At 42.6% G+C, this 24673-nt stretch overlaps 1 protein-coding gene across 1 annotated transcript in view; it reads right to left on the bottom strand.

The window, feature by feature from the left end:
* The window catches only part of LOC126203595 (solute carrier family 15 member 4-like), a 62311-nt gene extending 37946 nt beyond the window's left edge, over window positions 1–24365 (bottom strand). Inside the window, exons 1-3 of the mRNA XM_049937958.1 lie at window positions 23664–24365; window positions 23246–23547; window positions 22601–22778 (exon numbers count right to left, since the gene is read on the bottom strand). Of these exons, the coding sequence (XP_049793915.1) occupies window positions 22601–22778; window positions 23246–23547; window positions 23664–24143 (960 nt within the window). The 5' untranslated portion in view covers window positions 24144–24365. The remainder of the gene's footprint in view (window positions 1–22600; window positions 22779–23245; window positions 23548–23663) is intronic.
* Window positions 24366–24673: the final 308 nt, after the last annotated feature.

Below are 24673 nucleotides of genomic sequence, written 5' to 3'. Positions count from 1 at the left end.
CTGCAAATGACCACAGTAGCTTATTGATTACATTCAAGACAATGTGACCTTTTGAGTAAATAATGCATCCCAGATGTATCAGAAAGACTTTTTGTAGTATGTAGAAGAACATATGAAGGGCTTATTTCAATAGTGGTACAAGTCCATTACCTCCACTTTTCTTCCTATAATGCTTCTAAATTAATGATCCAAACAGAAAGAAAGGTTCATCTCTAGCAAGAAGCCATATGCTTGAATATTTCTGGTATCTCAACTGCAGATTTTTCAGCACTCATTTAACTTTAGGACTCTGTATCTCACAATGAACAAAAATGGACTTGTACCACTATTGAAATAAGCTCTTCATATATCACTTCTACAGATGACGATACATCATTTATTCTGCAAATTGCGGCCCCATGGAGGAATAGATACAAGTTGTGAAAATCATGTGATAGAATATGAGACAAATTATTACAATTTCAAAGTGACTGCACTTGTACACGATTAGGCACGCCCCTTGAAAGTGTCATTATGTAATGTAAATCTGTAGCTATAGACCATTCTGCTGTAGTGTTTGTCCTACCACACCACATTCTATAATGGCAACCACTATTACTTTATTCACCAGTCTATTTTATTTTATGCTAGTACACTACAAACTGTTGCAACTGTCAGTTGCTTTCAGGGTGTGACCATGTGTACTATTCATTTTTCTGCATTGTGAGCATTTTTGTACTGCAATTATCTATAGTTTTTCTGAGGCAGAGCTACGTAACAAACTGAGAAACAAGTAAGTAAAATTCCCCAAAAAATTGGACTCAGTGGCCACTTTATCTTCGGTTCTCAGATCAATTTGTACCTGGACTTCTATCTTGCGAGCCAGCAGGCAGGGCCTTTTGTTATCTGTGCAAGATCACACAAGATGGCCTCACTAATATCAAAAAGTGAAACAGTGAACTGATTGTTACAAATGTGCTTTATCAAACCATCAAATTGAAGCCAGTACGCAGGGTAATGCAACTGCAGCAGAAAGTTTATAGAACATTGGCCTGCATTGAATCAAACACGTTGAGCATGGAACATCTACATTTACATAATTACTCTACAATTCACCACTAAGTGCCTGGCAAAGGGTTCATCGAACCACCTTTAAGCTACTTCTCTACTGTTCCACTATCGAACAGCACACAGGAAAAATGAACTCTTAAATTTTTCCGTGTGAATTCTCATTTCTCTTATTTTATTTTGATGATAATTTCTCCCCACGCATATGGGCACCAACAAAATATTTTCACACTCTGAGGAAACAACAGATGATTGAAATTTCATGAGCAGGTGCTGATGCAGTGAAAAATGCCTATGTCTTGATGAGTGCCACCCCAATTTGTTTATCATATCCATGGTACTTTCTCCCCTATTTTGTGATAATACAAAATGAGATGCCTTCTTTGAACTTTCTCAATGTACTCCCTCAACCCTCTCCGACACGGATCCCACATGGCACAGCAATACTCCAGAAGAGGATGGACAGGCATAGTGTAATCAGTTCTTTTGTAGACCTGTTACATTTTCTAAGTGTTCTGCCAATAAATCACAGTCTTTGGTTTGCTCTGCCCACAACATTATCTATGTGATCATTCCAATTCAAATTATTCTTAATTGTTATCCATAAGTATTCAGTTGAGTTAACAGCCTTTAGATTTGTGTGATTTATCATGTAACTGAAATTTAGTGGATTCTTTCTAGCGTTGATGTGGACGATTTCACACTTTTCATGATTTAGAGCCAATTGTAATTTTTTTGTATCATGCAGACAACTTGTCTAAATATTTCTGGAACTCGTTTGTGTCATCTGATGACTTTACATATTGGTAAATGATAGCATCATCTGCAAACAATCTAAGAAGACTGCTCAGAATGTCTCCTAAATCGTTTATGTAGATCAGGAACAGCAGAGGGCCTATAACATTTCCTCGGGGAACACCAGATATTACTTCTGTTTCAATTGATGATTTTCTGTCACTTATTATGAACTGTGACCTTTCTGGCAGGAAATCATTAATCCAGTCACACAACTGAGATGATGCTCCATATGCACACAATTTAATTAGATGTCGATGTGAGGAACAGTGTCAAAAGCCTTCTGTAAATTTAAAAATATGGAATCAATTTGACAACCCCTGTCAATAGAACTCGTTACTTCATGAGAATGAAGAGTTAATTGTTTCGCAAGAATGGAATTTTCTGAATCCGCATTGGCTATTTATTAGTAAATTGTTTTCTTCGAGGTGATTGATAATATTCAAGTACAGTATAAGTTCCAAAACACTATTGCAAATTGATGTTAGTGATATGGGTCTGTAATTCAGTGGATTACTGCTATTTACTTTCTTGGGTATTGGTGTGACTTGTGCAACTTTCCAGTCTTTGGGTACAGATCTTTCTATGAGCGGGCAATTGTATACAATTGCTAAGTACAGAGCTAGTCTATCAGCATACCCTGAAAGGAACCCGACTGGTGTACAATCTAGACCAGACGCCTTGTCTTCCTTACATGTTTTAAGCTGCTGTACTACACCAAAAATATCTACTTCTAAGTTATTCATGTTAGCAGTTATTCTTGATTCAAATTCTGAAGTATTTACTTTGTCTTCTTTTGTGAAGGGATCTCAGAGAGTCACACTTTTAGTAACTCAATTTTACTGATGCTGCCGTCAATAACATTGCCATTGTTATCACACAGTGAAGGTTTTGATTGCTTCTTGCCACTGGTGTACTTTATATACAACAAGTTTGCCATCCACACACAATGGCAAACATCTCACTAAAGGTTAACCACATGCGCTGTATATTTCCCTTTTGAGTATTGCCTCAATAATGAAACCCTTGTCTGTCAATGCCTTCAATACCATATTACGAGGCATGTTTAATAAATAAGTGTACTTGATCATAATGTGCTTTTTTTGTGGGTTGGCAACACCGTAGAGGGGTACCCATGTCAAAACTATGGAACACAAAGACAAAGAGAGGAGTTAAACATGACTACATATCAATCCCAACTGATGGAAGAGAAGACAGCTAAAAACAGGGACAGGGAGAACAGTCTATAAAATATGTCACAGAGAAATAGAGATCCAGAAATAAAAATTAAATGTCCTTCACCCACAGTGCTACGGCGGATAAAAACTTAAACATAGTCAACAGCCCGCATGTCATTCGCTAAAACGGCCAATAATTCAGATGGCAAACACAAATGAGAACAAAATCAGTTCTTTTTTTAAAAAAAGGCATTCCATCAGGAAATGGCGGCCCATCGAAAGATGAGTGCAATGTGCACAAAGTGGTGCAGCAGCACCACTTAACAAATGGCAATGGCTAAAAGGACAGTGCCCAATATGCAACCTAATTAAAATGATCTCTTCACAGCAAGAGGGCCAAGAGGTCATCCAAGTCACTGGAAGATGCTTCATAACCCAGCACTTGTTGCCATGAAGGGAGGACCAGTGATGATGCTAAAGTAACACCACCTGCTGACAGACAGCAACACAAGAGATCATTGGAGGGCACATAAGAACTAGTGGACTGAGGTAAAAGGACTGCAGCCTTGGCAGCTGGGTCAGCAGCCTCGTTTCCTGCCAGGCTAATGTGACGAGGAACCCACAAAACACCACAGAGGCTCCATCAAGAGTGAGCAAGTGACAGCTTTCCTCGACCCGTTGCACTAAGGGATGGACAGTGTACAGCACAGCGAAACTTTTAAGGGCACTAAGACAGTGAGCAGATGATGCAATTGAAAAGCCTGTGTTGCCAGATTTACCACATGTCCTGATACAGGGCGAAGTGATCTGCTGTAAATACTGAGCAGTGTTCCAGAAGCTGATACCGAAAAATGTCGGTGCCAATGACGAAGGCACACCCAACACCACAGTCAGTCCGATAGCCATAAGTGTACACAAAGGAACTATCATGAAGTTCCATGTGAAGGTCGTGAAACTGAAGGTGATAGTGGAAGATCAAAGCAAGTTAGTGAGGCGTAACACAAAGGATTATAAACATAACTGATTTGAAGAGGTAAAGGAGAAGATGACAAAGACTCTAGACAGCATGGTTTGTGAGACAGTCAATAAATGCACTACACTATGATGAGTGACATGTCTAAATGGGCAGTGACGATTTTGCCCCTTGCAGAAGTTTGGCAATGACAGCTGTTTTGTGATCTTGTGCACAAAGAAACATTTTCCAGTGGTTGAAGCAAAGTTGATATACATGATATATCTATTGACATAGATGGACATGCCTTCAGACAACAGAATGTGCCACTCCTAGCAGTGGGATTGGTTATGTTGACGATGTGTGTGGAATAGGTCTTGTGTCCAATGGTTGGGAAGATAAGTGGCATAATGGTAAAATAGGATTATTTTTTCCACCCTGGTATTGTTTAACTCTGTACTTGTTATTCAATATGCAACTGTTGAAACAGACTGGCCATGACAGTGAAATAAAGCTTTTTAAAAGTATTTCCGACAGGTTGCTGTCTCGCTCAACAACCTTTAAATAAATTAGGATACTCAAATGAGCTCACAAGGAGGTGGAACTGCTTCTTGGGAGGGATAAGGACGACTACTTCAAGTTTGAACATGGCTAATAATAGACAAAGTTACACTGTAGGACATAAAATTTTGATGAGCACTGCAGTAGCCACCAGGAAGATCGCGGGAGGCGCACATCAGCACGGCATGTCACGGACGGTAGTTGCCACAAGTAAAGTCCTGTCCACCAGAGAGCACGCGAGAATTCGGCAGCGCCCTCTGCCGGCAGAAAAACAACAACTCAGGCAGCACAGGCCCGCCCAGTCAGTTTTACATCAAGCATGCCTAGCAGACAGTTTCTGGTCTACACTATGTGAAGTGTGACGGACAAGATGAATCGTGTTAATACACAATTGGCGACGAGTAGGGTCGTTCTTTCACTTGTTGTGTTGTCGTTCCGGTTTCGCAGCTTATCCACGGCATGGAGGATTTAGTGCGGGTTTTGGTTGAGCAGCAGACGGAGCTCATGGCAACTGTGAAACAAACACTTCAGGCGTTGCTCTCCACGCAGTCTGCTCCAGCGCCATTCCCTCCTCCCTTTCCGCTGTATGACGAGACGGCGGAGGATTGGGTCACATATGAACATCGCATTTGGCAGCATTTCCAGGCACTGCATGTTGCCGATGCGGAGGTATGTCATGCTCTTTTCTTGTCTTGGATATCTCCCTCGCTGTATCAAGTTTTGTGACAGCTAGCGCCGTTGCAGGAACCCTCGTCCTTGTCTTTTGACGCATTGTGTTCATTGCTGTCTTCATATTATCGCTGCCGCATGCATGTTGTGGCGGATAGGGTAAGTTCTATCAATGCAAGAAACAGCCCCATCAGTCTTACTGGGCGTGGGCCGCTACCCTGCATGGTCTTAGTCGAAAGTGTCATTTTGTCATGGAGCAGTCGCGAGAGTCGTATGCCCACGCAGTCTGCTCCAGTGCCATTCCCTCCTCCCTTTCTGCCGTATGACGAGACGACGGAGGATTGGGTCGCATATGAACATCGCATTTGGCAGCATTTCCAGGCACTGCATGTTGCCGATGCGGAGGTATGTCATGCTCTTTTCTTGTCTTGGATATCTCCCTCGCTGTATCAAGTTTTGTGGCAGCTAGCACCGTTGCAGGAACCCTCGTCCTTGTCTTTTGACACATTGTGTTCATTGCTGTCTTCATATTATCGCTGCCACACGCATGTTGTGGCGGATAGGGTAAGTTCTATCAATGCAAGAAACAGCCCCATCAGTCTTACTGGGCATGGGCCGCTACCCTGCACGGTCTTAGTTGCAAGTGTCATTTTGTCACGGAGCAGTCGCGAGAGTCGTATGCCCATGTTATGGTGCGAGACGTCATTGTTCGTTCAGCCCCTGATAGGGAGGTCCAGCAATGGGCCCTGCAGTTGGAAGACCCTTCCCTTAAGGAAGTCCTGTCTATTGCTCAATCGCATGAAGTCTCTCATGCCGCAGGTCAACAGTTGGAAGCGTGGTGCGACGTCGCGGCTGTTCAGGATGGCGGGGCCGTGTCCACTGCGTCCGGGATGGACGACGTGCAAGCGGTACAATGCGGCCGTTACGGCCGCTCCCGCACGGCGAGGAAGCAGAGTTCCGGCCGCCGGCCCCTGTTACCGTCCTGTGCATCGTGCTATATACATCATGATCAGTCAGAGTGCCCCCAGCGTTGGGCCATTTGTCGCAAATGTAATAAAAAAGGACACATTGCTAAAGTTTGCCGCTCAGCCTCAAAAGAATCGAAGGAAGCAGGTACAGAGGACACGGACGTTGACATTCAGGAAGTTTCATCAGGCCAGGCTCCCAATGCATCGGCATACACATTCTTTATCGAGGTGTCGGGGTTCGAGAGTTTCCTTGTTGAATGCACAAATATACTCCTGCCTTGGGTCCCCCCGTTGGCGCCAGTTTACCGGCGTCTCCGCGGTTATGGTGAATAGTTCATTCCCTACTGGGTCAATTCACTACCGACGTTACTTACAAATCAGTCACTCGACCTCTTACTTTTATTGTTGTCAGTGATGCAAGCTCCGCTAACCTTTTTGGATTGGATGCATTTCAAGCTTTCGGTTTTTCTATCGCAGACACCATACAGTTGGTCTCCGAAGACGTTCCCTATCAGTCATTGGAATCTTTGACCTCTGACTTTAAGGATATATTTAAGGACGGCCTGGGGCATGTTTCAGACTTTGAAGCTCACTTAACGTTGAAGGCATCAGCTCGCCCACGTTTTCTATGCGTGAGGCAGATCCCCTTGGCTCTCCGCCCTCAGGTAAAAGCAGAGCTAGACCAGCTGACAGCCCTCGAGGTCGTTCTTCCCATTTCTTCTAGTGAGTGGGTTTCGCCCCTTGTTATTGTCAGGAAACCCTCGGGAAAATTACGTCTTTGTGGCGATTTCAAGGCCACCATTAATTCCCAATTGGTGGTGGACACCTACCCCTTGCCTCGTTCTGATGAATTGTTCTCCGACATGGTGGGAGGCCAACATTTTTCGAAAATCGATCTTTCGGAGGCTTATCATCAGATACCACATGATAAGGACTCCAAACGGCTGGCGGTTGTCAACACCCCGTTTGGCCTTTACCAATAACAACAGTTGGCCTTCGGAATATCCAGTGCCCCGGTGATATTTCAGCATTATCTTGAGCACGTCACGTCGACAATACCTCATTGTATTAATTTCCTGGACGACATATTTGTCACAGGCCACAGCACGAAGGAACACTTGCACAACCTTCGAACCCTCTTTCTCAAATTCAGGTCCGTGGGCCTGCATTGCAACCTACGTAAGTTGAACTTCTTCCAACCGTCCATTGAGTATGTGGGCTACACCATCTCTCGGCACGGTGTCCAGCCACTAGGAAGTGTGGTCCAAGATATCGTCGACCTACCACGGCCCGCTTCGCTGAAGGAGTTACAAGCTTTTTTAGGCAAGATTGCCTATTACCACCGGTTCATTCCCAGGGCTTCCACCATAGCCCGCCCCCTGTATTGCCTTCTGCGCAAGGGTGTTCCTTTTGATTGGTCGCCTACAAGCGAGTGAGCGTTCACCTCGTTGAAGTGCCTCCTCACATCAGCACCTTGTTTGGCTACTTTTGACCCCAATAAGCTGTTGGTCCTGGCTACAGATGCTTCGCAGTATGGGGTGGGGGCGGTCCTGGCCCATCGCAACTGGGATGGCTCCGAGCAGCCACTGGCGTTTGCATCTAAAACTCTTAGTCCTGCGCAGGCCCATTACTCCCAGGTGGAAAAAAGAGGCTTTGGCCATTGTCTACACTGTTACCAAGTTTCACCCCTTCTTGTATGGCATGAAGTTTCAGTTAATCACTGACCATAAGCCATTAATATCGTTATTTGGCCCCGCCTCTCAGATTCCGGATAGGGCGGCCCACAGACTGCAGCGCTAGGCCTTGTTCCTCTCTAAGTATCATTATGACATTCATTTTCGCCCTACCGGACAGCATGCCAACACCGACGCTCTTTCTCGTCTTCCGGTGGGCCCAGATCCTAAGTTCGATCGGGAGGAGATTATGTGTTTTCATTTGGATGTGGCGTCCCGCCAAGCGGTTGATGGCTTCCCGACCACTAGTTCTAGAGTCGCCAGGGAAACGGCAGCTGATCCAGCTCTCTAGCAAGTAGTTCGCCTCGTTCAGCAGAGGTGGTCGTCCCGACCTCCAGGCCGGGCCTCGGACCCTCTTTGTAATTATTTTGTTCTACGAAACCGCCTCTCAGTCTTGGAAGGAGTTCGCCTTCTGGCTACCGATGATACAGCTCCTTGTGTGCTTGTTCCTGCAAGTTTGCGAAGGGAGGTCCTCACGTTATTACATGAGGGGCACTGGGGTGTTTCCCATACTAAAACCTTGGCTCGCAGACATGTGTACTGGCCCGGTATTGACAGAGAAATTGAGCACTTGGTGGCCGCCTGTTCCCAGTGTGCGAGCCAACAGGTGTCTCCCAGGTCAGCTTTCTCTTCATGGCCGCCTGCAACCCAGGCATGGGAACGTGTTCACATAGATTTTGCGGGCCCGTTTCTCAATGGCTTTTGGCTCATTGTCATTGATGCTTATTCCCGATTCCCATATGTGGTTCGTTGCTCCTCAATCACTTCAGAAGTTGCAATCCAGGCAGTCGCAAAAATCTTTTCTGTGGAAGATCTGCCAGTCACCCTGGTATCGGACAATGGACCTCAGTTTATTTCGCAGACCTTCCAGGATTTTTGTAGGTGCTTCGGTATTCGGCACGTTTGCTCTCCCCCCTTTCATCCACAATCGAATGGGGAAGCCAAGCCCAAGGTGCGCTCATTTAAGACGCAGATGAGGCATTGAAGTTTTTCCTGACAGCATACTGGACCACACCGATGGGAGAACGCAGCCCCGCACAGCTCCTCCACGGGCGCCAACCTAGGACTCTGCTGCACCTCCTCTGGCCTGGTCCTCGCCAGTCTTTGCAAAATGGGGTACCCAGCTTTCCACCGGGTATGTTGGTCTGGGCACGTGGGTTTGGTCGCAATCCACGTTGGATACCGGTGGTGGTCCTGTGTCGCAATGGCCGCCGGCTCTATACCTTGCAGGCGGGGGACCGGTAGGTACGTCGTAACCAAAATCAGCTACGTCCACGTTTGGGCACCCACCCTCCGACCCCTCAGGCGCTGGCTTCCCCATTGCTGGCACCCGTATTGTTTTCTCAGGGGACACTACCGCCCCTCCCACCTGTGACTCTGCCACACTGCGATGGTTCTCAGCCTTGGCGGCCTCCAGTAGCTCCAGCACCGGCATCGCCATTGTTAGAGATGCCCTGGCGAAAGCTGGCCCCCCTCGCAGGCCTGGTTTCTCAGGAGGCTGGTTCACCGGTGGTCGTGCCTTCCCCATCGTCCCCGCCACTGGGTCTTGCCCCTCCCAAGGTGGAACGGGATGCGGAGTTCAACAGCTTGTTGCCCGTTATGTCCCGGACTCCGGTGGTGGGACGTCGGGGGCCTCTTCGTGTGGGTCACTTCCAACCGTATTTGAAGGTTCCGGCTCGAGGGTTGGCAGATCCCCCCGACTCCAGCATTCCAATAGACGTGGAGGTCATCGCTACTGCATGACGCTCCACCTTCCAACGCAGAGGATCACAGAATTCGGCCGCGCCCTCTGCCGGCAGAACAACAACTCAGTCAGTTTTACATCGGGTATGCCTAGCAGACAGTTCCCGGTCTACACTATGTGAAGTGCAACGGACAACGTGAATTGTGTTAATACAAGCACACCTTCTCCCAGGCCATCATCATTTCTCTGAGCTGTACAACTGATCATTGTCACTCCAAAAGTATATTTGAGTTCCATCACCATCCCAGTTTCAATTCCTACCAGTCCCAGTATTTAATTTCTCTCTGTCCACTTTCTAGTCATAGGTCTCTGATTTCAGTCCCATTTCTTGCTCCCTTCCCCCCCCCCTCCCCCCCCCCTCTATCGCCATCATCAAGATCCATATTTTCCTCTGTTCCTCAAACTGATTATATCCGCACTTATGAGCAACTGAATTAATGATCACCATTATGTTGGAGAAATAGTATTCATGTTGCCATACAGAATAATTTGGCCTGTCACATAACTGGGTTACCAGCAGACCCTGTAACGGACAATTCAGTACTTTTTGGATGTGGTTGCAGGTCCCCCCCTCCCATGAACCATGGACCTGGCTGCTGGTGAGGAGGCTTGCGTGCCTCAGCGATACAGATGGCCGTACCGTAGGTGCAACCACAACACAGGGGTATCTGTTGAGAGGCCAGACAAATGTGTGGTTCCTGAAGAGGGGCAGCAGCTTTTTCAGTGGTTGCAGCGGCAACAGTCTGGATGATTGACTGATCTGGCCTTGTAACACTAACCAAAATGGCCTTACTGTGCTGGTACTGCGAACGGCTGAAAGCAAGGGGGAAACTACAGCCATAATTTTTCCTGAGGGCATGCAGCTCTACTGTATGGTTAAATGATGATGGCATGCTCTTGGGTAAAGTATTCCGGAGGTAAAATAGTCCCCCATTCGGATCTCCGGGCAGGGACTACCCAAGAGGACGTCGTTATCAGGAGAAAGAAAACTGGTGTTCTACGGATCAGAGTGTGGAATGTCAGATCCCTTAATCGGGCAGGTAGGTTAGAAAATTTAAAAAGGGGAATGGATAGGTTAAAGTTAGATATAGTGGGAATTAGTGAAGTTCGGTGGCAGGTGAATACAGGGTTATAAATACAAAATCAAATGGTGGGTAATGCAGGAGTAGGTTTAATAATGAATAAATAAATAGGAGTGTGGGTAAGCTACTACAAACAGCTGAGTGAACACATTATTGTGGCCAAGATAGACACGAAGCCCAAGCCTACTACAGTAGTACAAGTTTATATGCCAACTAGCTCTGCAGATGATGAAGAAATTGATGAAATGTATGATGAGATAAAAGAAATTATTCAGATAGTGAAGGGAGACAAAAATTTAACAGTCATGGGTTACTGGAATTTGAGAGTAGGAAAAGGGAGAGAAGGAAATGTAGAAGGTGAATATGGATTGGGGATAAGAAATGAAAGAGGAAGCCGTCTGGTAGAATTTTGCACAGAGCATAACTTAATCATAGCTAACACTTGGTTCAAGAATCATAAAAGAAGGTTGTATACATGGAAGAATCCTGGAGATACTAGAAGGTATCAGATAGATTATATAATGGTAAGACAGAGATTAGGAACCAGGTTTTAAATTGTAAGACATTTCCAGGGGCAGATGTGGACTCTGACCACAATCTATTGGTTATGAACTGTAGATTAAAACTGAAGAAACTGCAAAAAGGTGGGAATTTAAGGAGATGGGACCTGCATAAATTGACTAAACCAGAGGTTGTACAGAGTTTCAGGGAGAGCATAAGGGAACAATTGACAGGAATGGAGGAAAGAAATACAGTAGAAAAAGAATGGGTAGCTCTGACGGATGAAGTAGTGAAGGCAGCAGAAGATCAAGTAGGTAAAAAGACGAGGGCTAGTAGAAATCTACATCTACATCCACACCCCGCAAGCCACCTGACGGTGTGTGGTGGAGGGTACCCTGAGTACCTCTATCGGTTCTCCCTTCTATTCCAGTCTCGTATTGTTCGTGGAAAGAAGGATTGTCGGTATGCTTCTGTGTGGGCTATAATCTCTCTGATTTTATCCTCATGGTCTCTTCGCAAGATATACGTAGGAGGGAGCAATATACTGCTTGACTCCTCAGTGAAGGTATGTTCTTGAAACTTTAACAAAAGCACGTACCGAACTACTGAGCGTCTCTCCTGCAGAGTCTTTCACTGGAGTTTATCTATCATCTCCGTAGTGCTTTCGCGATTACTAAATGATCCTGTAATGAAGCGCGCTGCTCTCCGTTGGATCTTCTCTCTCTCTTCTATCAATCCTATCTGGTACGGATCCCACACGGCTGAGCAGTATTCAAGCAGTGGGCGAACAAGCGTACTGTAACCTACTTCCTTTGTTTTCGGATTGCATTTCCTTAGGATTCTTCCAATTTAATCCTTGGGTAACAGAAGAAATATTGAATTTAATTGATGAAAGGAGAAAATATAAAAATGCAGTAAATGAAACAGGCAAAAAGGAATACAAACGTCTCAAAAATGAGATCGACAGGAAGTGCAAAATGGCTAAGCAGGGATGGCTAGAGGACAAATGTAAGGATGTAAAGGCTTATCTCACTAGGGGTAAGATAGATACTGCCTACAGGAAAATTAAAGAGACCTTTGGAGAAAAAAGAGCCACTTGTATGAATATGGAAGCTCAGATGGAAACCCAATTCTAAGCAAAGAAGGGAAAGCAGAAGGTGGAAGGAATATATAGAGGGTCTATACAAGGGCAATGTACTTGAGGACAATATTATGGAAATGGAAGAGGATGTAGATGAAGATGAAATGGGAGATATGATACTGTGTGAAGAGTTTGACAGAGCACTGAAAGACCTGAGTCGAAACAAGGCCACGGGAGTAGACAACATTCCATTGGAAATACTGACGGCCTTGGGAGAGCCAGTCCTGACAAAACTCTAGCATCTGGTGAACACGATGTATGAGACAGGCGAAATACCCTCAGACATCAAGTAGAATATAATAATTCCAATCCCAAAGAAAGCAGGTGTTGACAGATGTGAAAATTACCGAACTATCAGTTTAATAAGTCACAGCCGCAAAATGCTAGCGTGAATTCTTCACAGAAGAATGGAAAAACTGATAGAAGCCGACCTTGGCGAAAATCAGTTTGGATTCCATAGAAATGTTGGAACACGTGAGGCAATACTGACCCTACGACTTATCTTAGAAAATAGATTAAGGAAAGGCAAACCTACGTTTTTAGCATTTGTAGACTTAGAGAAAGCTACTGACAATGTTGACTGGAATACTCTCTTTCAAATTCTAAAGGTGGCAGGGGTAAAATACAGGGAGCGAAAGACTATTTATACTTTGTACAGAAACCAGATGGCAATTATAAGAGTCCAGGGACATGAAAGGGAAGCAGCGGTTGGGAAGGGAGTGAGACAGGGTTGTAGCCTGTCCCCGATGTTATTCAATCTGTATATTGAGCAAGCAGTAAAGGAAACAAAAGAAAAATTTGGAGTAGGAATTAAAATCCATGGAGAAGAAATAAAAACTTTGAGGTTTGCCGATGACATTGTACTTCTGTCAGAGACAGCAAAGGACTTGGAAGAGCAGTTGAACGGAATGGACAGTGTCTTGAAAGGAGGATATAAGATGAACATCAACAAAAGCAAATCGAGGATAAAGGAATGTAGTCGAATTAAGTCGGGTGATGCTGAGGGAATTAGATTAGGAAATGAGGCACTTAAAGTGGTAAAGGAGTTTTGCTATTTGGGGAGCAAAATAATTGATGATGGTCGAAGTGGAGAGGGTATAAAATGTAGACTGGCAATGGCAAGGAAAGTGTTTCTGAAGAAGAGAAATTTGTTAACATCGAGTATAGATTTAAGTGTCACGAAGTCGTTTCTGAAAGTATTTGTATGGAGTGTAGCCATGTATGGAAGTGAAACATGGATGATAAATAGTTTGGACAAGAAGAGAATGGAAGCTTTCGAAATGTGGTGCTACAGAAGAATGCTGATGATTAGATGGGTAGATCACATAACTAATGAGGAGGTATTGAATAGAATTGGAGAGAAGAGGAGTTTGTGGCACAACTTGACAAGAAAAAGGGACCGGTTGGTAGGACATGTTCTGAGGCATCAAGGGATCACAAATTTAGCACTGGAGGGCAGCAATGGAGGGTAAAAATCGTAGAGGGAGACCAAGAGATGAATACACTAAGCAGATTCAGAAGGATGTAGGTTGCAGTAAGTACTGGGAGATGAAGAAGCTTGCACAGGATAGAGTAGCATGGAGAGCTGCATCAAACCAGTCCCAGGACTGAAGACCACAACAACAACAACAAACGTTGTAGGTGCGAGATGCACGGAACATTCCATTTCCAAAATCATCCAGGTGCTGGTCTTTTCATGTGCCACAATGTCAAGGGTGTATCTGTAACCGGTGGGAATCACCACCACCAGACTAATCTCTCACGGGTGACACTTGTGCAAGTGACAGTGGTCACTGTCAACTATTGTGGATCGCAACAACATATATACCAGGCAAAGTGCAGTAAATCACTCACCACTTCAACGCTGGCCAACAATAATCAGTGAGCAGGCATGCCATACAGACAACCCCTCCCCCCTGCCAGCACGGCACTTTGTGATACAGAAGCAACTGCTCGATGCACGCACCTCTCTTCACAATGTCACAATGCACAGAGTTCCCCTACAAGAATGGAAAAATTGCCACAAGACACCATAAGAAAATGAAAAGGTTGTCTGGACCTATGAGATGCAAGACATGTTGCTACATGCCAATGGCAGAATATCGCTGAAAGATCTCTCACAGAAATTGTATTGAAATGCAGGAGGATCTGCAGCGAATTGACGCATGGTGCAGGGAATGGCAATTGAATCTCAATGTAGACAAGTGTAATGTGCTGCGAATACATAGAAAGATAGATCCCTTATCATTTAGCTACAAAATAGCAGGTCAGAAACTGGAAGCAGTTAATTCCATAAATTATCTGGGAGTACGCATTAGGAGTGATTTAAAATGGAATGATCATATAAAGTTGATCGTCGGTAAAGCAGATGCCAGACTGAGATTCATTGGAAGAATCCTAAGGAAATGCAATCCGAAAACAAAGGAAGTAGGTTACAGTACGCTTGTTCGCCCACTGCTTGAATACTGCTCAGCAGTGTGGGATCCGTGCCAGATAGGGTTGATAGAGGGGATAGAGAAGATCCAACGGAGAGCAGCGTGCTTCGTTACAGGATCATTTAGTAATCGCGAAAGCGTTATGGAGATGACAGATAAACTCCAGTGGAAGACTCTGCAGGAGAGGCACTCAGTAGCTCGGTACGGGCTTTTTTGTTAAAGTTTCAAGAACATACCTTCACCGAAGAGTCAAGCAGTATATTGCTCCCTCCTACGTATATTTCGCGAAGAGACCATGAGGATAAAATCAGAGAGATTAGAGCCCACACAGAAGCATACCGACAATCCTCCTTTCCACGAACAATACGAGACTGGAATAGAAGGGAGAACCGATAGAGGTACTCAGGGTACCCTCCGCCACACACCGTCAGGTGGCTTGCGGAGTATGGATGTAGATGTAGAAACACAAGAAATTTTGGTCATACCAAAGGCTGGTAGTGGCACCAAAGTTCGTGTCCAGAAACTCATGGATGACACCAGAACATAAATTGAGGGTAACAAACCAAAAGGACAAATGCTGAACTCCCTTTTCAAATGTCCCTTTACAAATGGAAATCAAGGAGTATTACAGGAGGTTAATTCTAACATTGCTGCAAATGTAAGAGAAGCAAACATACATTTACTACACAATCTTGGGTCAAGTGATTTTAATTGTGTCACCAACTCACCTTGAATATGGCTGTCTAACTATCAGCTGAAAAGTTGAAACATCAGAAGAGTGCCTTTCCATGTCAAATTTTCTGATTTCGGAAAAAGTTCACACATGACTTTCACCGATTCTGCTGAAATTTTGTGTGAACATCCACACATGTTCCCAATAAACATTAGTAAACTTTCAATATCACTAATTCAATACTACTGGAGATAAGTCATTTGTTTGGCCATATAGCTCAGCTACCACCATTACAGCCATAATCTTTCGGTAACTTCGAGACATAATATCTCCAGAAATATTTTCTTGGAAGAAACAAAACAATGCCATCATGCACGGCTTCTTGCACTCTCGTGAGCAAAACATTAAAAAAAGATTTTCTGAGCATTTTTCATATTGATAAATTGAAGCAAAGTTGACAGAAAAAATAGGTTCTCGAAAAAATGTGAAGTTTAGCTTTCTGTATCTCCAGAAGTAATTTCGGAATAAACCTGAAACTTTGCACATAACAACTTACTAATACAAGATCTTAGAATTTAAAATTTCATTCCCTTACTGCTTTACAGTGGTTTGCAAACTGAGGACAAACCTGGCGATGTTTATAAAAATGCCCACTTTTATGAAAAAAAAGTCTTCTGCAAACTCTTTTAAACATTTTCATTAGAAAGCCCATGTTCTAAAGTATCTAAAATCAGGATTTGGTTTTGCAGTGCGAGTGTATCGTAATGTAGGTGGAGGTGCATTGAAATGGGCCATATTCCGCTGGTACTCAAATTAAATCTGACTCTTTTATCATGTACTACAATTGTTTAGTACTGTTTGTGGGAGATAGTATCAAAAGTTCTGATGACTAGAAAATGAGCTCGAGTCAGAAAAACTGCAAATAAGTAGGCAATTTTGTTTTTTAGACATCTCTACACCACTCAGCTGTACAAAATTCCTTTTATAGAAAATGAAAAGGAATAAGGAATCCAATAGAAAAAATAGTTTTCTCTTCTTTTGTGGCTCTAATAATCTGAGATAATCATATTTCAAAAATGTCATTTTTTTAGTTCAGCTTTTCAAAATTTATTTGCAAATAATCCCATCAGTGACATCATCTGGCCAGCAATATATTTTTCCTCGTGATATTCTACAGCAAATTAATGAAACCTGTAAAAGACAAGCTTAGAAACCTTAAAAAGACCTCTTCTAGCTTTGGTCTCTGATACTTATAGATCCTGTGTAAAGAAACTCTTATCAGGCTTGGCAATGTGTGGAAAGAAACCCACCCACAGCTGCTGTTGCACAGCTATCGAATGTGGCTGCTAATGTGATGGGAATTCTAGTTTTCTCACTTTAAAATGAACAAGCAGTAGTTAAGCCACCAAGGACTATAGCAACACATTAATACAATTTTTCATCAGTTCACTAACGTTGCACACAAACCTCAAACAATGCTAACACTCAATACACCAGACCTTAAACAGCAATTTAACCAGCACATTAATAGCATTACACAGTGAAAATATGTTCTAATAATTCTCTATAACACAAAAGCATTCCAAAAAATGTCATGAAGACTGGTACAAAATTCATCAAAATTTCCATAATGTGACAATGGTGTAAAACCTGAAGGCTATTTATATGATGTGTTGCAGCTGTTCTGCAACAGTTTTACTACCACGATCTCCACTACCTTGGTAATTCACAGTTAAACTGGGAAGTTTGTAACTAATTTGGTTCTGTAGTTATAGCAGAAAAACCGCCTGAAATTTGTTATGATGAACTGTGGAAAAGACATGTCTTTTATGAAGAGTTTCAAGTTATTCGGATTTTATCTAAATTCCTAGTCATCAAAGCTTTTGATATTCTCTTTGCCATAAAGTACTAAAAAATTATGGAAATTACTAAAAGATCCCAAATTTAATTTGAGTGCCAGCAGAATATGGGCCCATTTTCAATACACCTCCAACTTGTCACTGTTTTTAGGGCGTTATATGCTTACATTGCAAAACCAAATCTAGTCTCTAAGTGGTTTGGAACGTAGTCTTGCCAATGAAAATGGTTTAGAAGAGTGTCCAGGAAACTTTCTTGCAAAAGTGGGCCAAAACCAGCAAAAAATGCTTTTCTTTGCCCTCAATTTTGAAATTTTGTATTCTAAGACCCTGTACTGGTAAATTTACATGTCCAATATATCAGGTTTCTCCCGCATTTACTTCTAAATATATATAGAAAGCTAAACTTCATATTTTTTCTTCAACATCTATTTTTCCCTACTGATTTTGTTTCAAAGGATCCACATTGAAATTCCTCAGAGTTTTTAATTATTATTTCACTTATGAGAGTGCAAAACATTGCACAAGATGGCCCCGTTTTGTTTCTTTCAAGAGAATATTGCTGGAGATATATATGTATCAAACTTATGGGTGCACTGTTGGCAGCTGTGGTACAGGGTCAAACAAATGACTATATCTCCAGAAGTATTGAATTAGTGACTGTGAAACATTACCAATGTTTACTGGAAACATAAGCAACTGTTCACACAAAATTTCAGCAAAATCTGTGATGATCACGCAGGAACCTCTAGACCACCTAGCATGGACCAAAGAAGAAATAATAGCATGTCAGATGCACACCCAAAAGATGATAGAATATTCTATCCATTGAGAAAATTTCAAGAAATATGTGCCCTCCAATATCTAAAATAGATTGACTTCTTCCATGCAAAACAGTGTGGATTCCAAAAATATCAACCATGTGAAGTTCCACTTGCACTTTTCTCAAATAACGTTCTGAAAGACTTGATGAAGATTGTCACACGGCTGCAGTATTTCTTGACTTCTAGAAATCATTGAACTCATTACCACACCTACATTTATTATCAAATGTGCGATTGTACGGGGTTGTTGCTGTGGTCTTCAGTCCAGAGACTGGTTTGATGCAGTTCACCATGCTATTCTATGCTGTGCAAGTTTCTTCATCTCCAAGTAACTACTGCAACCTCCATCCTTCTGAATCTGCTTAGCGTATTCATCTCTTGGTCTGCCTCTATGATTTTTACTCTCCACACTGCCATCCAATACTAAACTGGTGATCCTTTGATGCCTTAGAACATGCCCTACCAACCGATCCCTTCTTCTAGTCAAGTTGTGCCACAAATTCCTCTTCTCCCCAATTCTGTTCAGTACCTCCTCATTAGTTATGTGATCTACCCATCTAATCTTCAGCATTATTCTGTAACACCACATTTCGAAAGCTTATATTCTCTTCTTGTCTAAACTATTTATCATCCATGTTTCACTTCCATACATGGCTACACTCCATACAAATACTTTAAGAAACGACTTCGTGACACTTAAATCTATACACGATGTTAACAAATTCCTCTTCTTCAGAAACGCTTTCCTTGCCATTGCCAGTCTACATTTTATATCCTCTCTACTTCGACCATCATCATTTTGCTTTCTAAATAGCAAAACTCATTTACTACTTTAACTGTCTCATTTCCTAATCTAATTCCCTCAGCATCACCCAATTTAATTCGACTACATTCCATTATCCCCGTATTGCTTTCATTGATGTTCATCTTATATCCTCCTTTCAAGACACTGTCCATGCCATTCAACTGCTCTTGCAGGTCTTTTGCTGTCTCCAGCAGAATTACAATGTCACTGGCAAACCACAAAGTTTATATTTCTTCTCCATGGATTTTAATTCCTACACCAAATTTTTCTTTTGTTTCCTTTACCACTTTCTCAATATACAGATTGAATAACATCGGGGAGAGGTTACAACCCTGTCTCACTCCCTTCCCAACCACTGCTTCCCTTTCATGCCCCTGGACTCTTATAACTGCCATCTGGTTTCTGTACAAATTGTAAATAGCCTTTCGCTCCCTGTATTTTACCCCTGCCACCCTTAGAATTTGAAAAACAGTCAACATTGTCAGAAGCTTTCTCTAAGTCTACAAATGCTAGAAATGTAGGTTTGTTTCCTTAATCTTTCTTCTAAGATAATTTGTATGGTCAGTATTGCCTCACGTGTTCCATCATTTCTTCAGAATACTAACTGATCTTCCCCAAGGTTAGCTTCTACCAGTTTTTCCATTCGTCTGTAAAGAATTCACGCTAGCATTTTGCGGCTGTGACTTATTAAACTGATAGCTTGGTAATTTTCACACCTTCTTTCTTTGGGATTGGAATTATTATATTTTACTTGAAGTCTGAGGGTATCAAATGAAATTTGTGACTAGACTGAAGTTTCATTGGTAGTGACAAGCTGTGTGTTATTTTGGATGGAGAGTCATCAATAGATGTGGAATTAACTTCATGTGTGCCCCAGGGAAATGTGTTGGGATCCTTGCTGTTCATGTCATACATTAATGATCTTGCCGACGATATTAATAGTAACTTCAGATTTTTTATTTTCAAATAGTGAAGTTATCTATAAGGAGCAGGCAAATGAAAATGCGACTGATGGAAAGAAGTTAAGTAAATTGTATATTATTTCAAGAGTAATTGTCATAGCCATTAATGCATTTTTCCCACAGTGGACAAGATGGTCAATAACTTCACGGAAAAATGTTTGTGGAACTGTGCTTATATCCTTCATCCAAAGTATATTGACGGACACAAATTTCTTTCTTCAAGACTCAAATAACATGGAAATCACATGGGGACTGTTGTATTCTACCTAGTTGTCAAAAATGGGGTATCTAGGAAACCTGCTTCTCGGACCACTAGACAACAATTCAAGCAAATCATATTAAAGAGTTTCATTACAAAAGGAAATGATTACAACACTTAACTTTATGCTAAACAGATGTGTCCATAGTGAAGGACAACGGACAAAATAATAAATCCCTTCAGTACAGATAATGCTACATAGTAGAAGTGAAATGACTAGTCTCGATGTTATTCTTGAACTTGCTGCTGTAGAACTGGGCGGCCAGTCAGGTGCAGCGCTTATGTTCTCTTCACATAGGGGGCGCTGGCATCACATTATCATCCTAGGGAGAGCTCAGTCCGCATGCAATTGGCTGGATCTTTCATGGCCCTCTCTGCTCTAATGTTCCCGACTGGTGTGCCAGCATTTGACTTTACGCTGGAACATTGAGAGATTGGAACTATATGAAGGATGTATAAGCGCTTCCCAGTGAAACTTCTGCAGAGTAGTCTAAACAACCTTGGCAGCGTGTGGGTGGGCATTTTGTTGGCAGGTTGTTAAGACTACACTGCACGAGTTTTGCTGAGGAGCCCTTACACAACCTCCACACAGTTCCAATCTGCCTCTTGTAGATTTACTTTGGACGAAGAGGTGCACACCTGGGAGCAATGGTGGCTCTGCAGGCACAAGCAAACATTTTTCCATGACAGCACTGACTAACTTGTCTGTCAGCAGACTAAATGTATTAACAGCAATGGTGATCACTTTCAAAAATAATGAACAGTTTACATACTTTTTTTGTCATCTGCCTCATTTTCATTTGATTGCCCCTTATACAATGAACTGCTGACTGAAAACAACTGCACAAATATTCAGTCAGATCTTGATAAAACTTCAAAGTGGTACAAAGACTGCCTTAAACATACATATATGTAAAATTGTGTATACTCCACAAAACAAAACAAAAAAAATTGTAGCACCCTATGGCTACAATATCAACTCTTAGAAGTACCTGGGTGCAATGGTCTGTAGGGATATTAAATTGAACAATCACATGGACTTAGCTGTAGGTAAAGAAGGTGGTAAGACTTGGGTCCATTGGCACAATATTGGGGAAACACTGTCAATCTACAAAGGAAACTGCTTACATATCACTAAACAGTGCTAACAGGGATACTGAACACATACAAAGAAGGGCAGCAGAAGAAGTCAATGGTTTGCTTGACCCATGTGAGGGAGAGATATGCTGAAAACCCGAACTTACTTACAGCTGTTCAATTAACTATCAGCCAACAGCACAACATGCTGATACCCTATCCAACTACCTATGGGCCAGATCCCACACTTGACTCTAACAAAAGACCATGCTTGCATGTTGTCTTGAAAATCACCAAGCAAGGCTTGTGTGCCTTGTCCATTCTATGAACGATTTCTGTGGTTTGTCAGCATCAGCAGAGCAGTAACAGCTTTGCTGTGTTTCAAGCTTATGCTACAATGCATCACTGGCATCAGGGCAAAAAGTCACTGATTGTACATAGAACTCCAATATATTCCCCTTCTACACTTCTATACACTTTCCTTAGTGCCCCCCATTCCCAAATCTTGTGTTCTTGTGTGCGACACAGTAACTAACATTAATTTCATTCTGGTAACAATAAATGAACCTATGAGAGAGTTTTCTGTGCTACCCCTCCCCTCTATGAAAACTGTGCACCCCATCACACTGCAGCATTGGCAGTTGGAGAAAAGGGGGAAGACAGAAAAGGATATCCGAGAAGGGGCGGGGAGAATGCGGAGGGGGTATACACAGGGTGTGAATCACATTGTAACCACATTATGTAACAGGCTGTTATTTAGCTTATGGCAAAATCGATGAAATGCTCTGTTATTTACATCACTGTACATAAATTACATGTGTGTTCCTTAATGATTACTGCTATACCTAGATCAGAATAATGAATGATGGGCAGCTGAGCATGGAAGGTGGGATGTTGTCAGTTTACTGTTATGCAGTAGCAAAATGTGGCTCCAGTAGTGGCAGCTGTGCAGTTCCATACTGAGTGTGTTTATATTTTACATGTTAAGGTGCTGCAAAGCAATTTGCCAGTTAGCTCCACACATTCTATTAAAGATACATACCAGACAGAGAAACAATAACAAATCATAATTATGTTGCAGACCACGACTGTCATCCACAGCTGACTGCTAAACAGCAACTGAGGGAGGAGAGCAACATAACAACCGTGCAGAGTACAGAAGGTGTGACCAAACTCATGATGCAATTGGCTGTTGATATGGTTGCTGTCCCATAAAAAAACTAGCTGTCAATCATTTTGTTATTCTGATCCAGATATAAAAGCACTATCAGACTACATTAAGAATTAGTGGATTTGCTTACTCATACAACTGAAATAAACAGTACAGTGAATGCTCACCTGAAAAAATACTAGCCAGTATGGAGAAAGGCAAACAAAAAGTAACAAGATAGCTCCTAGTCTCTTGACATCTTCTACAGCAGAATCATGATGAGTGCCACCATATCGGATTTTGGCATAGTCCAGCCATGAAGGCGAGGGAAGATTACGCTGTGATCGCCTCCCAACAACAGGAGAACTATAAAAATGAAACAGCTTAATCAAAAGAAGGTAATGATACTACAAGTAAGCCTACCTGAGGTCGTAACTTATTACATCATAACATATTTACTATAAAATATATGGCTGAATACTAAGCCTCCACAAATGATTAGTACTACTGTAAATAAAATACTACTACTTGTCACATTATAATGAATGATGTGCTATGAAATCACTGCAAATAGGGACAATAGCTCCAGCATCTAATGAAGGAAATAATTGGGACTCTATATGCCCACCACATCAAATAACAGTTCATAAAGGCTACAGCAGGAACATGAATCTTCGGAAAAAAAAAATTCACACTTGGTATCTTTAATATCATTCATAACAGCAAGAGCCTACTGTCTACAATCTCTTGATTCTTTTACATATTTCAGACTTCTCTACTTAGTTTGCCATATTCACTACGTTAATCTGTAATAAGACTTAAGGGATGCTCACCTTTGAATACTCGTAGTGCGTAAGTGACAACGTCCAACAATTGCCTCACGCAGTATGCAGAGAATATTCTTGAGCACTGACCCAGCAGGACGATGCACTAAATAATACGGTCTACCGCAAGCAAAGAGCACCAATGCTAGAGCAAGACAGGCAGATGTGCCGATGAAGGCACGAAGAAATCCATGGGTCATATCTAGTGCCACATAAGACAGTGCACCAACTCCTAAAAGGCTACCAATATTGACACACCAGTAATACCAGTTAAAGAACTTCCTCAAAGAATCTGTTCCCCCATACTTGACCTACAACAATACACAAAATTACAGTGAATAAGAAACTTCAAGACACATCCAAGGGTAGTTTGTAATATAGTTCTTTCTGTAGTTCCTCTCCAAAGCAACATCTGATTATCACTTACCTGCTCAGCTCCAAAGGAGGGAAAATTTGCTCGAACTGTCCCGGCTGCAATGCCTATTGCAATTAATATTGCATACATCTCGTACAGGCAGTGTGGTTTAGTTGGATCCCTAACGCACAGCAAACCCGCTGCGGCGGTTGCCAACAAACAAAAACCTAAGGTATACAACGCTAACCCGGTCACTAAGGCCCAGTACCTCCCAATGAGAGCATCCGCCAACCATCCGCCACCAACAGCTGAAAAATGCGCAACACCAACAAGCATCAGCACAGCTGTCATCGCTGCACGCGGTGACCACCCGCCAAGACTTAGGAAAACAAATAAATTTGCTACAAGCGCATAGAATGCCAGCCGTTCAAGAGTCAAAGTTATCAAAACGACAACGCCTGCAATTCGGCTTCTTCTAGGGTCCCATGGTAAAGGTCCACCCTGCTGCGGCCTAAAAAGTAAAGGAGTAGATTCTGTTTCCATATCCGTCATCTTTCAACTGCGGTCATATGACTTGAGCCAGTTAATGTAGGAAACAATCTCCGGACGCATAAAAATACACGAAAACTGACACGACTTTTCTGAAAATTGCATTCTTGCAACATGTCATACTACATAACAACATTACGGCTTTTCCCTAGTTTTATTTACGTAACGATCCGGTTTGCGTGCAACCCTACACTCAAAACAGCAACAACACGGCTCGTACGTCAATCGTTGTCGCCAGAGTTAACGCTTAACATCATTGCAGAACAAAGAGGTATATTTTTGTTTACATAGTTCCTGTTGGCCGTCATAGTATGATAACGCACGCCTGATGGATTCAACACGGAGGTAAAAATAAGGCATACAAACAAAGAGCTATTTGTTGGTTTCTCTACTGAATCCACATTATATTGCTGAAGCCATACTAGTGGAGTAGAGCAAGGTACTTGTTCCTGTAAACCACAGAATATTATTGGAGAAACTGTGGTGTCACGGCATTAGAGACCTGGAATTCTGCCTCATTAAATCTTATCTCA

This window comes from Schistocerca nitens, chromosome 9 (assembly GCF_023898315.1).
Source record: "Schistocerca nitens isolate TAMUIC-IGC-003100 chromosome 9, iqSchNite1.1, whole genome shotgun sequence".
Lineage (NCBI taxonomy): Eukaryota > Metazoa > Arthropoda > Insecta > Orthoptera > Acrididae > Schistocerca > Schistocerca nitens.
Note: the sequence above shows the minus strand (reverse complement) of the source record. Positions and strands in the feature narration are given on the sequence as shown.